Here is a 17,215-nt window from a genome sequence, read left to right as displayed (position 1 = left end):
GAGAAGTTTCGCCCCTCAACATAAGAGCCTGGCTAAAGAACAACTGGTTACGTGGCGTCGTCTACAGGCGAGATCAATACGCATCCCATCCCTCCTCGGCGACATTTATCCTGATCATTACAATCCGAACTGTAAACGCTGCGGCCAATGAGCCAACTACAATCATATCCTATGGGATTGCAAAATAGAGCCACCTCCGGGTGATCTAGTTACCTCTCCTTCTCTCGAGCGGTGGGAGACCGTGCTGGCTAGCTCTTACCTCACAACGCAAGTTCTGGCGGTGGAGTGGGCTGACAAAGTCGCCGAGGGCTGCGTGCTCTCGACCACTTAACGCGACCTCGTAGCACCAAGCTCTTTCCGGCAAATAAAATGTTTTACAATCAAACCCTAAAGGCTTTCTGGGAGAGGGTATTACAAGAAGGGGGGGGGGGGGGGCACAAAACAGTAATGACAAGTTCTGAGAAAAAAAATGCAGCAAACAGTAAAAAAACACCGCAAATACGCAAATGCCGATATTAGAAGTGGGATAAAAGTTCGCACAAAAACAAGACTGTACAAGTTGAGAATAAAGTGAAAAAAAAATTGAAAACCTGGGAATCAGTATACTAAAGGTAACACTAAACGAGAAAATTTTCAAAACAGTACCGAAATAGACGGCAAAAGATGTTCGACTAGTCCTGAACAAGAATAACAAAGCGGGAAAAGCACAGAGACGTCCCAACCTGATAACGAGCACGCAACACTTGATGAAATTGATTGACGTGAACTTAGTAGGAATATCTGGTGGTAGGCCGTTCCAGTCAACTATCGCTCTGGGTACGAATGATTTTGCGTAATGAGCCGAGTGACGTGCCAGTCGTTTGACTTTGTAAGGGCGATCTCGGCGAGGGAAAACGACGGGGCGCGACTGAAAGAAATCATTGTACCAACGATCGTGATGATAAAGTTTATCAAACAGAGATAAATCAGAGTGTTTCCGTCGTAGTGATGGGGTATCTAACTCGGCACTTTTTAAAGTCGTTAGGTCCTTAAGAGATCTTTTAATGTCAGGTCTTTTACAGGCGTCGACATGCAGTATACATCTACCAACTTTAACTTTTTTTAATTCATCAGTTCAGTCCAGGAGACGTGTAAAATCTCTGGTTAGGCATCATATTGACACAATTTTCTGTGTTGAGCACGGCATTCAACGCTCCTCAATTTTTTCTTCTTTCATTAGAAATTTGTACGATTATGACACCCATTGGTAACCCCTGAAGAAATTTAGTTTACGAAAATTAAGTGGCTAGGAAACAAGAAGTGTTTCGGCTCTTAAAGAAATTCCAAAACTTAGGTCGTAGCACCTGCAATTTCTTTTCAAGTCGAAACGCAAGAGCGCCATTTTGCTGTGTGACGTCAGGCGCATGTTAAATAACCCAGGGTGATCAAAATTAATCCGGGACCCCTGCAAAAGCATTCCTCATTGCCTACTTATCGCTTTTAGACGCTAAACTAAATACTGTGCCATGTACCATCAAACGAATATATCTATTGTAGAGCGAACTGCAAATACACGTCCTTTATCCTCACTTCTGCTCCGACAAAATCGGGCCGCAGATAATGGTATCGACAGTTTTACATTCAGTTCATAGATTTGGATGGAGTTCGTTTCTAAACAACGATATGTTAGTTAGAAACCAATACAGCAGGTTGACTCTTTGTGCGCGGTGATACGGCAATCAGGGTGAACTGTAAGGGTGTCTTGAGCCTCCAATGCAGCCAGCTACGCTGAAAGTCCTATGGGGCTAGTCAGCATGTTCATATCAGACATGCAACAATCCCAAAAGCATATTCGCAACATTAAACCAAAGGAGCAGAAAATCCTAGAAAAGTGAGGGCACGTTATGACACTCGTAATCAGAAAGCCTACAGTCACCTAACCCAAAGAAAGCATACGATAACGTTGCTATGTTTATTATAGTTGGTGGCGTTGGTCAGTTGGAAATTATTTGTGCAATGATTTTGTGGCTCAAAGATTGTTGATTTCAAAGCAGAAGAAAAAATTCAGGGGAACTTTGGCTCTATAAAGTGCTGCAAGGCGAAAGCCTTTCCTTGCGCACTGTTTGGCATTGACTGCGAGACTGTTCGTGCTGTACTAGTGCTTTATTTGACTACACACTTTGACTACACCTTACAACTACACACTTTGACTGCCGGCTTTGACTGTTTCTTTAGCACGACTCTCCCTCTGCTTCGATGAGTTCGGTTGTATCCATGGGTCTGTTCGCAGTAATGACGTATGTAATGGGGTCACCCACGGACGCCTTACGTCCCCTGTCGGAGCGGACGACTACTATTTTTATTAGTTGCCGTGTGCTCCAAAAGGGGGCGTCAGGCATCCGCAGTAATTCTCATTACTGTGAATCCGTGCACTCTGTCGTCATAAACATTTCGACCAACCGAAAAGCGTGAAACCTCTGCTGACAACCTTCTGTCGACAACAATGAGGCGTTAAAGGCTTTCGCCTTAATAAAGAAACCATAATCTCCAAATGGGATCCTGAAGCACTACCTCTGCATGTCACATACGAGGCTCTACGAGCTCAGCTAATGTGGTGGCTATTCATTTTTCTACTTTCCTGATAATTTATATTGCGTTGTACCTATCCTTGAGACTGTTGACCAGCGCCACCCTCTTTAATAGCAGCGTACAAAGAGTGTCCTAGATTTCCCCGAGTGTTACGTGGAACGTGAGCGAACGATGAGGGCGACAGCTGTGTGAGAACCCGTTTTGCTACCTACGGCCTCAATACTGCCGGAACCGATTCCATAGTTAAGCTACTGAGGACACAAGGGTAAGGAAACGAGCGGTTCTTTATGACATAAAGTATTCAGCAAGCCAACACTCACTGAAAGCGTAGGGGAGTATTTGTTTTTGTTTCCGTTTGGTGCAAGTATGTTCTTATTCTACTCTTTAAGCAACAATCTTGCAGCCAGAAAATAGCCACACATTTAATTTCTCATCGTTCAACACCACTCAAAACGCACGCCGAAACATTCCCCTGTGCCCTCCTTAGTTTTGGTGAATGTTGGTTATTCTAGTACACTAGTCTAGAGAAGGCATCTTTTATTTATGCACAGTGCAAAGGGGTGCATTTTCACTGACGTTTAAAGGGCCCTGAGCCACTTGCAATTCTACCCTATTCAAAGATTCAAATCTATATGGGGGGCAGGTAACGAATTGGCCAGGTGTTTTTCCGCCAACATTTAAAATAGTGAAGTAATCGGCGATTAAATAATCGGATTCTCCTCAAAATACCGGAGAAGTGCGAAGAAGTTCCGTCAAGGAAGGTAAAATTTCAAATTTGCGCTGCCGCACCTAGTTGGATGCTGCCAAACAATGGTCGGTGGCCTTTGTCTCCGGTAGCATTTGTTTGTTTGTTTTTTCCTTGAAAGCAAATGTTTATGCGTTGGAGATAAACTGGTACCTTTGTTGACGTCATGATGCAGTCCCCACTTGTAGCTGCGCACTGCGGAGAAGCATGATGGCCGTCTTAGTTTCAATCTGCGATTACGTCAACATCTCAAATGCTAGCCCGAAATGACTTTGCATGATTTATCTGTAAGTTTCACACATTCGACCCCTTTAAGCCCGTCGATTTCTAAAACCTATGCAGTTGTCCTTTAAGAAAAACTTCATCCTCGCTTAGCTTCGGCTGTGATCGTTAATGTGCGGATGGACTTGATGCATGAAGATGATCCGGGTCCTGGTGATGTGGTTCCTTGAGATCAAATTACAAATTCCGGGGTTGCCAACCCGACTCGACACATTGCCCACGACGGACACCCGCCGCGGTGGCTGAGTGGTTAGGGCGCTCGCCTACTGAGCCGCAGTACCCGGGCTCGAACCAGACCGCGGCGGCAGCGTTTCGATTGAGGCGAAACGCAAAAAAGGGGCCCGTGTGCTGTGCGATGTCAGTGCACGTTGAAGATCCCCGGGTGGTCGAAATTATTCCGGAGCCCTCCACTTCGTCACCTCTTCCTTTCTTTCTTCCCTCAGTCTCTCTTTTATCCCTTTCCTTCCGGCGCGGTTCAGGTGTCCACCGGTATATGTGAGACAGATACTGCGCCATTTCCTTCCCCAGAAAACCCATTTTGCAATTTTCCTAACACAGACGAGGTAGTGGCGGAGTCCGGAACAATTTGGTTCACTCTGAATCTCTTCAAGTGCACAGGCATGGCGCAGTACATGGCCGCCTTTTGCTCAAAGCCAGCATCTAATAAATGCAGGCGCTGCATCTGGGATTAAACCTAGGTTCTCCGGCTCCGCAACTGAGCGGCCTATCCTGCAAGCCACCGCAGCGGGCTGGTCCTTGCGTCATTAGTGCATGTTTGCCTTGAAATATCGCTGTCTATGAACTGTTTGCTTCACTATGGCCAGAGGACCAGTGTTTTTCAGTACTAATGAAAGCACATGCGTTGGCCTCTTCTAGATGAATGGGTGCACCAGATCGGGCAAGCCACGTCCAACAGGTTCAAACCGAAGAACAACGTTCTGGTGCGAGACAACGCAACGACAGTCGTGATGCTGCTGCTAGACCGAGAACGCATGGCGCGCAATGATTCTCGGCTTCTGATTTCCTGGAGCCTCCTTCACCAGCTCCTTCCGCTTTCCAACAGCCAGTTGATGAACGCAGAGGCTCGGAGGATATTTCGCGACCACGAAGACGCCGTCACGGATTTGTGCTACGAAAATACCGTCCGCGTAATGCCCCTGGCTGTCTCCCAGCGCTACTTCAGCACCTGTTAGTATGAAAAAGATCTTTTATTGTTCCAGAGAAATTAGGAGAATGTGTGGATTTTGTTGCATGTACCGAACAACACTTGTTGGGCTAGTTGGTAATACATACTCTGTTCCTTCAGAAGTATGTACCGAACGTCGCGGTAGTTCATGATGCTTTTTTCCCTCCTGTTCATCCTGCTTTGTGAGTTGCGGTTTGTTCTGTCTCAAGGAACACATGTAATCGGTCCAATATTGGAATCATATTGCCTAAGGCCTGTCCTATAAAGGACCAGAGTGAATCCATTCATTCCCAATATTGGACCGATTGCTTGTGGTGCTTGAGGTGCTAAACTCAGTCACGTGGTATGCTTTACATGCCTAGTCCCCATCATGTCCTAGCTTAGTTCAGTGTATAACAGTGTGAAGTGATAGGCAAAGGATAGATAATGACATGGTCTCCACCAGTGAACTGATAGCATATGAAAGCGCAAAGTTGGAATCCCTATAACCCCAGGCAAGTAAAGAAAATTGGCTGTAGTTTGACCCATGGCCATCCCTAGTAGAATCTCGAGAGCAGCGGCGCGGCAGTCGCAACCGCAGCAGCACCTCTGAGTCACCCGCGTAGCGGAGGAGTCGGCGGTGGCCCCAGCGCTGCAGCTGTGCGCCGTGTGACGTCACTCCTCCTGGAGAATGCACTGCTGGCGCAGCGGCGACGGCACCTCTGAGTCACCCGCGCAGGGGAGGTGCCGGCGGCGGCTCCGCGCTGCTCTGACGTCACTAGCTCCTTGCGCATGCGCAGTTGGGCTCTCCGGGGCTCCGCGAAATCGCTCACACCTAGCGTAGTGTTGCTTTCGCAACAAAAAAATGTCACTTGTAGTACTGAACTTGAGCCATTCAAGAACATGAATGACCCACGAATTGGCATCTCCAACATTTTTGGAGAAAAATACATATTAGAAACGTGTAAGCTACTGCTATTAAAATATTGAAAGTAATCGTTCATTAATCCAACATGTAGCAAAATCTTTTTCATAGTATTTGCTTCGATCGCGTCGAGCAATTAAGATTCCGATAGAAAACCAACGTAGATCGTTTTTGTCCGTAGAAAAAGCGTTAATAGGAAAAACGCAAGCCCGATGACGGGATATCTGCGAGTATATTCATTGTTATAGTGAAATCTTACAATTTACAAGAAATTGCGCTCATAAACGTTTTCACTCTCAACAATGCTTTTGTCCAGCACTGTTGGATATGACACGCCTGTCGCCTGGCCGCTTGAACGTAAAGCTGCTCTTAATATAAAGCGCTTATTCAGTTCAGGCCGGAATCGCGGTTGTCATTCTTCTTAGTCTGGCAGGGTCGGCTCCCGACTGCAGTAATTTGGCTCAAACATGTAGCACACAGGTCCGACTCCGAGTAAATGACGGTTTTGGGTTTCATTTTTTACCATTTAGCCACAAAAAGCAGGACAGATGAAAACGTAACTGACTCGAGTTTGGAGTTAGCCTCGGCGATCGTCGTAATGGTTACTGCCACGTGCGGTCACGTTACGGTCACGTACGGTTTCTTCAGGTTTTTGGGCCTTTCTTTCCAGATTGTCTTTCAATGACGGCCAACTCGACGAGCTACAGCAGCTAGTCGGAGTCCGACCGTTGTTAGGTAGACCGAATTCGTCTAGTTCATGACCATAGAGTGGAGTAAACATAGAGCAAATACTGTGCATCCCTTTTGAGACAATCCTTATCGTTTGACGATAACTGATCGCAATAAACAGCCACACTGCATTTCACAGCTAATAGCCTGAGTTGAATATTTGCGATTAGCCACAAAATAATAGAATACTAGAGCTATGGCCGGACACAACTGAGGAATGAAGCGGCTTTTCCCCGCCAATGGACCCCCTTCCAGTGGCATAGGCCGATTCTCATGAGCCGATCCTCATGACAATGACCGATTCTCATGACAATGCAGGAAGCGGCAGATGAAAGGGATAGTCCCCTCCTCCCATGGCCGGGATATCCGCCATCCTGCATTGCCACGCTAGCAGGCTCATGAGAATCGGCCGACGCCATTGGCTGGAAGTGTGTCCTTAGATGGGGAAAAGCCGCTTGTTTCTTGAGTTGCATCTGCATATAGTAAAATTAGGAAACCTTGACTTCAAAATTCGGCACTGGGACTTCCTTAAATTTTTGAAGGTAGCTGGCGGTGACGATGCAACCCTGCTGCGTATTTCCCTATTCTGTTTGCATGACACCTGCCGCATTCTCTGTGGCACTTCTACGGGCCTGCTCCACCTCAGACCTGCCGCCTTCAGCGCTGGCTTCCCTCAGTCGGCTGGCTGGGAATGTGAAGCGAACACTTATGGAGAAGCTCAACGACACCGAGTGGATCCAGGGCCAAACGTGGTGCGCGATATTTGAGAAGGCCCAGCTGCTGAAGGTTATGCTGGCCTTCCCGGAAGCAGTCGGCACGGAATCGCTACTTGAAGGCTTCTTCCGTGAGTGTCTTGTGACCCGCGTCTCCTTTGTTTCTGTGACGCTTTGCGTTGATCCGTTGAACCATGGCTGAGGTACTTCTACTCGGGAGGAATTCTTCTACTGATTGTCCCAATTTTCAGGCGACTAACAGTTTCGTTGAGTAAATCAACTACTAGGGCTTGTACAACCAGCTTACTTCGACATTACGCCTCTTCCACATTCCTCCGCCAAAAAGGAAAAATTGGCTGGTTAAGCATTCCTAAGCACGAAATATTGTGCGAAAGCAGAGCTTTTTCAAGTGGACACCACAGCCACGTGTCTTAAAGGGCGATTGTCCGGTTTTTCCACTTTTTTATCTTCAAAACTAATTTTTCCAATGTGCGCCGGAGGCCTTTCCAAGCAACACAGATCATTGGACCAGTATTGGAAAATGATTGGCAAATGCCGTCCTGCAATGGACCAGATTGAAACCATCCATTGGCAATATTGGGCCAATTACCTGTGCTCCTTGGGTATGCTCCAGCGCCTCGTTTCTGCAGCAATGTGTTCAACGCCAACGCTTATTGCTCTAGTGCAGTGTTTATGCCACAACGTAGTCCACGCCAACACACGCAGCGCACATCTTTCTGTCACTACTGCCACATAGCTAAAGTGTGAATGCTAGTTTGATAGTAGTATTATTTTATGGAGAAGACTAGGCAGAATGCACAGCGCGCGAATGTGTCACACCATTTGGAATTATTTTCTTTCCAAAATACGAATAGAGACAGCGAAACACTTTTGTCACTGCCATCACTGAGTCAGCTTATGTGAATGCGACCACAAGCCAAGTAGACATAATGTGTGTGACGTAATTTAATGCGAAGGCAAGATAACCGCTGATCCTTAAGGGTAACGGTCTGGATTCCAAGAGAAGGCAAGCGTAGCAGGGCGCGGCAGAAGGTTAGGTGGGCGGATGAGATTAAGAAGTTTGCGTGTATACTTTGGCCGAGCTCGTAAAGGACTGGGTTAATAGGAAAGACATGGAGGCCTTTGTACTGCAGTGGGTGTAGTCAGGCTGATGATGATGATGATGATGTTGATGATGATGGTGTTATATGCTACCAGCCGTTTTTAACTGACTTGTAATGATCTCTTGTGAACGCGTCCAAATACTGAAAGGAGGAAAGCGCGATGACGGTAACAGTAGCGAACGCCGAAGGAAAATCAGTGGTGCGTCAGTGCGCACACAGACACAACACAGGCAGCGGAAGAGATCACCATAGCTCTAGCGCTGACTAAGACCAATCGGTTGGGACTGAGTTAATGGATAGCGACGGATTCTTAGGCTGTAGCTCGGGCATAGAGATACAACGATCGGCCTCAACGCTGCTATGATCTTCTCCGAACAAAAACAACACAGACGCGAGACTAACAACCCAAACATTCACTACTCCCGCTCTGTATTCGTGCTACATTCTTGTTTTACTAATGTACACAGAAAACATTTGTTTCTAAGGTTATCTACAGTTGAATGAATTGATGGTCGACGTGGGTGCAGATGACCTCCTGGATGTTGGCGGGAACTTCACGGCTCCTTACCTGGTCGCGCTGCGTATCTCGACGGTGAACGCATACTGGAAGGATTTCAGCACTCACTTCGACCCAGCCATCGTGAACGCTTACTACGCACAACGAGGGAAACTTGTGCGCATCATGGGCGCCATGCTACAGCCGCCGGTGTTCATCCCCGGTGCTCCGGCAGCGGTCAACTATGCAGGTATTGGACAGGTACGTTTGCACGTGCATGTGATGTCATAGGCATTCAGATCTTGACAGCAGACCGCACAGCCCGAGAGAACCATGAGAAAACGTAAAAACAAAAAAAAAACTGAAATCGGCACCAGCAATGCAACAATCCGAAAGTTAAAAAATATTGGACGAGACACTTAAGCTTCGCGTTAAGGCAATGAGATATTAGTGATGGCGGTAATGAGATAATGCCCATATAAGCGAAACTGGTCATTCTCAATTTTACAGTCATACGTCCCTGGGAGTCCTCATACCACTCTTGATACAGCGGTTAAGGGATGCGCCACTGCCCTGCGATGGAAGCCGCTGCCACCGGTGGGGCTTGGGCGGCCCAAGTTGCTCATCCCGAGCGCTCCTCCGAACTTGCCCGAACTTGCCTAGGGTAGGGTAGTAACTAGGGTATGGTCGGGCAGTAGCCCTGGTTCATAGGCAATGGCGCAAGGTGGTACGTACAGTCTTTGCCAAATGTAACCAGGCTGCATGGTTTGGTTCTCAGTCGTATACTAAAGCTATTATGCCAGCTCTCAAGCTCAGAATCTCTGTATGGTAATAAGAACCCTTGTCCTCACCTTCAAAGAACTTTTTGATCTTTAGGGAAGCCACGAGGGCTCTACTATACGAATGAGAAGTAAACCATGCAGCCTGGTTACTTCTGGCACAGACTGTACGTACGGTGTCAAGATTCTTGGTCGGTGTTGGTGAACGTATGTTTGCTTTCGCACTAAAAGGCCTGTTGTGAAGTCTACACATGCTTGAGGTCGCTGTGGTAGGCGTTCTGGTTGTTATCCTTGGCAGCTGGGCAGGTTGTTTTGAACAATCGCTGACTGAAACTGCGCTAGCATCGTTGCTCAGAGCAGTGGGGCCGTTCAAATGCGGAAGATTGCCTACCACTAATCAGTTGAAAGAGAAAAAAATATCTCTGTTGTCCATGAATTCTGCGTAAACATTGAAACATTGTGCTGTGGGAAACATCGTCTGTCTTTCGCTGTTCTACAACAGTGTTGCTTGCGCGTGTGGAAGACATCAACACAAATTATGTGCGGCCATCGAAGAAGCGTCTTCAGTGCATCAGTGCATTTGCAGAAAATGTTGAAGCCCGAAGCCAATTATCCGATGTCACTTTTATGCGAAGCATACTAAAATAGCCCAACCCAGCTCCTCGAGCGCAGCGGTGTCGTTACCATTGACCTTTCGTGACCTCCATGTCATACCACGTGATGCGTGACGTCACAGCAGATGAAAAACGGGGGCCCAACTCGCGCCGTCGCGCGAGGCGTCATGACCAAGGATGACCACGTGGTGCGTGACGTCACAGCAGATGAGAAATGGGGGCCCAGCTCGCGCCGTCGCGCGAGGCGTCGCGACCAAGGAGGACCACGTGATGCGTGACGTAACGACATAGGAGAAACAAGGCCCCAGCTCGCGCCGTCGCGCGAGGCGTCGCGACCAATGTGTTTCCTGCTTCTGCCGCTAGGTGCGCTGTAGTGAACACGTGATGCTGGAGCGGCGGTATACAAGGGGGTGCGCCTGCCTCTGCTAGGCGTACACGGGATAGAGATGCCTCCTGGAGACAGGGCTGCTCGTTGGAATGAGAAGCAAAAGTTTGCGGCGTGCTACAGAGACTGATGAAGAGCGTGAAGAACGTCTAGCCAAGCGGCGTGCTCGATATGCAACTCGGCGACAATATGCTTCGCATCTGACTAGGCTTAACCTAAGCTAAGCCTCAGCCATTTTTTTTCATCCGAGCCTTCCAAAGTTATGTTCCGGCTGTGCCGGATCAATAGCATATGCTCAAAACAGCTACTACTTTAGTGACGACGAGGAGACTGAAACGCTAGCAACCCTTAAAGCACGCAGGCGCGCATTCTGATTACTTTATATACACCTCTACATGTACAGAATAGTATAAGCGTGGTATCAGCGCAAGAGCAACGACAACTGCTAGTAGGCGTACAGATGGCATCGCTATTGCCAAATGTAACCAGGCTGGTCTTACCGCTTCTCCCGCTACGAAGAGATATCATCGCCCGATAAGGATAGCGTAGGCGCGTGTTCACGTCACATAGGATACTCTCCCTGGTGTCGAAGGATGGCGAATAGAGAGCGGCACTGCTGCCATTCTGGTTTTTCCTCAGTCACAGCAGCCTGGTTACTTCTGGCACAGATAGTATGTCACAATGTCACAGTTTCTTTGTTTCTTAAAGGATGCCTCTCTTCGAAAATGCTCCTTGTGTCCCGTTAACTTTCGCTTGACATTGTTTCCATCATCGCCACTCACAGAAAGCGGGGCCCTGAGACCTAATTTCTTTGACGCTAACATTACTGCAACCAGCATCCCTTCTGAAATATTAATGCGACTTACTCATATGGAATAATGAGAATATAGAGTCAATATGATATGGAGCAATATATAGACATTCATATGCATTCTGTATGAAGTCTAAGTTTTTCATAAAATTTCTATTGAACTTCTATAACATGTGCACGACCTCATATGGAGTCCGTTTTAGTTTCGATACGTGCTTTCTATAAAGTGTATAACGACAGTGTACACTTCATGCTGGTTCCATATAATTCATATGGAAATTATGGAATTATGGGGCTCGCCTTGTGGAAACTTTCAGTAGGGATCTCAGATACACGTACCTCAACTGCCCTTCGGCGAGATTGAACGCTGTAAATAATGATCCGTGTTGTGATAGGCGGTCATTATATCGTTTATCTAGCATTTAATGACTCGGGTTAATGACATCCTAGTCGAAATCAAAAGGAAGTGGGCTTAGGCAGGGCATGTAATGCAATGGCAAGATAACCGCTGGTCCTTAAGAGTAAGGGAGTCGATTCCAAGAGAAGGCAAGCGTAGCACGGGGTGGCAGAAAGTTAGGTGGGTGGATGAGATTAAGAAATTTGCGGGAATACGGTGGCCGCAACTGGCGAAGGACAGGGTTCATTGGAGAGACATGGGAGAGGCCTTTTCCCTGCAGTGGGCGTAGTCAGTCTGATGATGGTGATGATAATGATAATGCTAGCATTTGATCACATGGCAGCCTCTGTTTCTTTTCGTTTTCGAGGTAGGTGTCTGATTGGCTGTTCATTCTGCGACGTTCGCAGATTGCCGGCCATGAACTGATGCACGCCTTTGACGCGTATAACATACTAGTGAACACCCGATTTAAACCAGTCAACTTGGAGAACACTCCGACGAAGCAGCTGTACACATCGAAATTGCTGTGCCTGCGATCGTCTTACATTCAGGTACGTAACCAGCCTGGACGTTCAACGCGCGCGCGTTTAAGATAATGTGTTGAGGGAGGAGACGCCAAAGCCATTTTACATCAAAACGCAGCATAGCAGTTACTTTCCAGACACAAAAAGGTGTAGAAGTTGTTTTTTATTTATTGAAAATGTTGCAGTGGCTCAAAAGGCGATGGAAACAAATTGGCAATGGCTTAGCTCGGCTATGCAGGATATACGTAGAGAAAGCTAAGTCGCCGTCCATACTGCCGCCTCAACTGTGGTTGCGGCGCACGCGAGCTCTCCTTTTCAATCCGCCGCCATGTTCTCAGGCATGCGATACAGCTGGCGAAGCGAGCGGAGGCGAGCGCAACGGCAAGGCAAGCGGTGTGACGTCATAAAAAACGGCGGCGGCGGCTCCGCGGCGAGGCGCGCGGTGTGACGTCATGGCAGATGGCGCGGCGAGCGCGCGGCGAGCGCGCGGTGTCCGCCAGCTGGGGCGGTTGCTATGCAACGGCTCAAGGTTGGTCTCTGTGCTTCCTCGGAGCACTGCCACAGCGAAATCGCAAGTTCGTTGCCAATGTAGCGTTCGCTAAAAAACAGGTAGCAACAGTCGAAGCGGTGTCTTACTATCAAATTCTTTCATCACTGGTCTCTTCCCCCACGTAATAAATATCGGTGCAATGTTTTTATGCTTAAGATTGCATTGTTTTCTTCTTCAAGTTGTATTTAATTATAGCTTACACTAGCCTAAATCCATATTTCATTAAAAAGGAATAAGTTCAAAGGCGGCACTCGCGAACGCACCACAGAGTTGAAGTGCTTTGGCGTGTTATTAGCTGGAGTGAGTGAGTTCAGCATTTGTCAGTGCCATGAATGACACGTTATATCGGCGACGAAGTCTGCAGGGCGAACAAAAACTCACTGAGGTGGATAGATCTTGTGGTTTACGCGGTCCTCTATTTTCTCTACTGCGCATTGCACCACGTCAGTCTTGACTATAACGTTTGCTCTATCTACTCATGGGCTAATTATTATATGCGCAGACTCGACCCACGTGCCATAAAGCGGAGCTATCAGCTTCGCTAGCGACTCGGCCATCGTCGAGACTTTCGACCACTGTGCAATATAGAGCACGACTAAAGATCGCAGACTCTACTCTGTACGCTGTACTTCAATGTTCATATGCAAGCAGGCGCCCAGGATTTTTCCAGCTGCGTGCTGGGAGCTTCTTGTCTGCAATGAAAATAAAAAATTGCTCAACGCTCAGTATCGGTTCTGGGCAAGTATTAGGACACAACTGTCAGCTTGCCTTTCTGTCGCCTCTGAGCGTCTGTGCGTGCGGCCGCTGTGTTGATGCTTTGAGTCAACGAAGCCGATCAATGCTTTGTTCTTATGACATAACTGCCATCAGGATGTTGTGCGCTGGCAGGTGTGGTCCTCGCTGTCAGTGCTTGCAGAATTTAATTTCAACGTGCAGGCTGAATCTGAATCAAGGGCTAGAACTCTGGACTCGAGGACCGACTCGGAAGGGTTCGTTGACTACGTGGGCATCCAGATAGCTTACGCCGCCTATCTGAGACTTCCGGACGCCGAGCGCAGCGAGACCTTGCCTGACATCGACCTCACCGCCGAGCAGATTTTCTTTGTTGCGTACTGTCTCAAGCGGTGCACCACAGTTCCAGGAACTCGGCGCACGCCCGGTGGCCGATACTGGCACAGCCGGTCGCGCTGCATTGTGCCCCTGAGAAACATGCCCCAGTTCGCCGAGGCGTTCTCTTGTAAACGGGGTGACCCGATGAACCCCGTTAAGAAATGCAGCTTCTGGTAGAGTCTCGAGACTGGAACAAACGCCGTAGCGACCCGAGTTAATTGTAGTCGAAAATTACATAAACGAATTGCTTTTTCTGCATTTTTATCGTTAAAGTAAAAACGGATTAATCTTCATTCTTTTAGTATAGTTTTCGGTACTTTCTAATAATGACGTTTGTAATGTGCTTGTAAGATGTGATATTTATTGATTACAATTTACCCCTAAGCTTTCAAGAGTGTTTTTCACTTGGGTAAGGTAATATTAAAAAAGAAACTAAAGCTGACGCATCCGAAGGTTTTCGCAAAATAAAAGTATAAGCAAGTCGAGTTATGAATACTAACTTCTTTTATTTTCATTATTGACAAAGGTGCAAAGCAATCGTCCATAGATACCAAAGCTTTGAAGGAAGCATTCCAAGAACCTTTAAACGGCAGCCTGGACGAGCATCATCAAATTTTTCAGTGCTTACCGCCATATATGAAGGCTGAGCATGAGGATGCGTTAGTTTAGGGAAAGTTATGGTCATAATTTTTGTAATCTGTTTCCTTCATCTGTACAAGTGTCGTGCGAATGTACTTGCATGTCTGGCCTGCCAAATTCTAGCATAGGTAAAACACGGTACTAAGTAAAGTACCCGAACTGATCGCAGACCCCATGGTTTTCTTTGGCGTCCCTCTTACCTTTCTAAACTTCACGCGCGTCCACTTACAGCTGCCACTGTAGTTCAGTTGCGTGCTATAGTCAGCTCCACTCTCAAATCTAAGTTGTGTTCACATGTTTAACGCGCTGTGTGGCGCAAGAATCGCGAGATCAACCGGCAGTGGAATTAATGTCGATAGAAGGCGGATGCGCACAAGAGACACCAGGCATGTATATCAAAACTGACAGATGGCGGTGACGATGCCAGACTGTGCGCTTTGCTTCTTTTGCTGTGGTCCTCGCCTGTGGCTAAAGTAGCCGCTAGCTCCGCGCTTACACCAGCGCCATCTGTTGACCTGGCAATCTCAAAGCTTCATAGAGTCGCAGGAAATCCTAACATACAGCTTTCCTACCCAACCCCTTCATTTTGGGATATATCTGAAATTAATATTCTGACGCAAATGACGCAGTGAACTCTCACTTTAGGTAAAAAATCTACAGAGAATACTACACTGGAATCTGAGCGAAAGCACGGATTTGTGCTACGCAGAAGACGACGGTGAGCAGGCAGTGCCGCGGGACGGAGAAGATGGAAGGTGACGAAGACGATGCTCTCCATTCCAGAGCGCGAGAGAGTGGTTCAGTCTGACGAGAGGCGTGTTGGCTGCGGCGATAGCCTATTGGTCTCGCTGAGCGGCCCTTAAAGGAGATCTATTCGTGTAGCCACGGGTTCGACTCCCAGTCGTAGATATTGATTCCTTTACCTTTTCTCTTTTTCATGGTTTGACCTCTAACTAAGCTGGAGGTAAAATTTGCATGGTCCGCAATTGAAGCCCGAGGTCTCGAGGTGAAGCTTCCGCCTCAAAAACCTTTCTTTGTAAAGGTTCTTTCTTTTCAGACAGAATTATTGTTGGTGGCAGATTGCGTTCATCGTTAGTTCTTTTTAGCCCTTTGCGTCTGCCTTGTAGTCGCCGGATTCTTCATGGCAGCGTTCCCATCTCAGGACCCACTAGGTACGTAGTGGTGCTTCGCCTCCGTGCCCTCTTGCATATAGCTGCACCTTGAAGATGCCTAGTGCGCCAGCGGCAGCCGCCGCGGTGGCTCAGTGGCTATGGTGCTCGGCTGCTGGCCCGAAAGACGCGGGTTCGATCCCGGCCGCGGCGGTTGAATTTCTTTGGAGGAGAAATTCGAGGCCCGTGTACTGTGCGATGTCAGTGCACGTTAAAGAACCCCAGGTGGTCGAAATTTCCGGAGCCCTCCACTACGGCGTCTCTCATAGCCTTAGTCGCTTTGGGACGTTAAACCCCATAAACCAACCAACCCAGCTTATACAGGCCCCTTTGGCTGGGTGGCTGCTGCTGTAGAACCCTATATAAAATTAAGTACAAGATCGGCAGTGGCGCCCCCTAAAACCGGCTGCTTCCCTCATGCGTTTCTAGCAATCTCCAGTAATCCGAAATATCCTCCATGAACAGCAGCGGATCGCAGTCCAGTGTGAACATTTGTTGCTAACAATGGAGAACAATCCTGAGAACGTACTTAGAGAATCGGGTTTCTGGCGAAGAGTATTCGTTTCGCGCTGGCTAGTTGAGAACCCAGCCTCGACGATTGAAGTCACATCAGCGGCTTTGTTTCCTGAGAGACTATTCGCAACACCTGTTACTTTAAGACATGTTCTCTCGCTCGGCGACCAATCACCTACATTACAATTGGCGGGCGCATCCTTATCATTCGTACACTTTCCGTGTGCAGCTTGGGCAGGTATTCAAGAACACAGTTAGCAATTACTTTATGCGCATAAATGGGCTACTTGCGTTGATAAACCTTAATGTTTTCGCAGAAACAGAAGTCTGGAGACACATAAGCTCCACCTTAAGGGTATGGCGCGTTAACGTTAAAGGGAACCTTCAGCGGCACAGGGTCTTCATTGCATACTACTTCGCTGACACGTCTTTTTTTCGCTCATTAATTTTTGCTGGAATTTTCTTTACCCTTTCCTTTTTTATTGCAAAACACGTAAGACCTTCCGTTAACCAAGACAAAGAACGTTTTTGAGTAGTCATTTGCGATTTTTAGGGGCGTTTGTGGCATGGTCAACGTACTGTCGCCCCTGTCAGTGAGAGGGACGCATGGTATCACCACTGCAAAATTCCTACAGCGGCGTCGAGTGACATATTTGTGATCTTTACGGGAGAACAATAATTTTGTACAAGGACAGTGTCAATGGGAAAGAGTTTATGAACATTACTTTTGTATATATTGTAATATTTCACCATAATATACCCGTATATCTTCTATTAGCAGGCTTCGATTTTTTTTGCTATTAACGTTTTTGCTATCATGAACGTTCCCTATTCGCTTTATAAGCTAATCTTAACTTCTCGATGCCAGTGACGGAAAAACTTAAAAACAAAGTTTCTGCTACAGATCGCAAGAATGAACCATTACCGTTAGTATATCCATAACAGTACCTTATAATATTTGTGTAGTGAAAATTTTT

At 47.4% G+C, this 17,215-nt stretch overlaps 2 protein-coding genes across 2 annotated transcripts in view; one reads left to right on the top strand and one right to left on the bottom strand.

The window, feature by feature from the left end:
* LOC149331763 (membrane metallo-endopeptidase-like 1) overlaps window positions 1-17,215 on the bottom strand; it is a 607,819-nt gene that overhangs the window by 510,514 nt on the left and 80,090 nt on the right. The window lies entirely within an intron of this gene.
* LOC149331765 (kell blood group glycoprotein homolog) lies at window positions 7,123-14,094 on the top strand. Its single transcript, XM_089555563.1, has 4 exons — window positions 7,123-7,258; window positions 8,779-9,008; window positions 12,141-12,284; window positions 13,744-14,094. Exons 1-4 carry the CDS (start codon window positions 7,123-7,125, stop codon window positions 14,092-14,094), a joined length of 861 nt encoding a protein of 286 aa, XP_089411689.1.

This window comes from Amblyomma mixtum, chromosome 8, assembly GCF_055824585.1.
Source record: "Amblyomma mixtum isolate Tamu chromosome 8, ASM5582458v1, whole genome shotgun sequence".
NCBI classification, from domain to species: domain Eukaryota; kingdom Metazoa; phylum Arthropoda; class Arachnida; order Ixodida; family Ixodidae; genus Amblyomma; species Amblyomma mixtum.
This window is presented reverse-complemented; position numbering and strand designations above follow the sequence as displayed.

Excerpts from the sequence above, each read along its gene's own strand:
- LOC149331765 (XM_089555563.1), top strand. The coding sequence starts at position 7,123 with ATGGAGAAGCTCAACGACACCGAGTGGATCCAGGGCCAAACGTGGTGC. Across the intron at positions 9,009-12,140 it reads ACTATGCAGGTATTGGACAG|ATTGCCGGCCATGAACTGAT; the intron begins GTACGTTTGCAC and ends CGACGTTCGCAG. Across the intron at positions 12,285-13,743 it reads TGCGATCGTCTTACATTCAG|GCTGAATCTGAATCAAGGGC; the intron begins GTACGTAACCAG and ends TTCAACGTGCAG.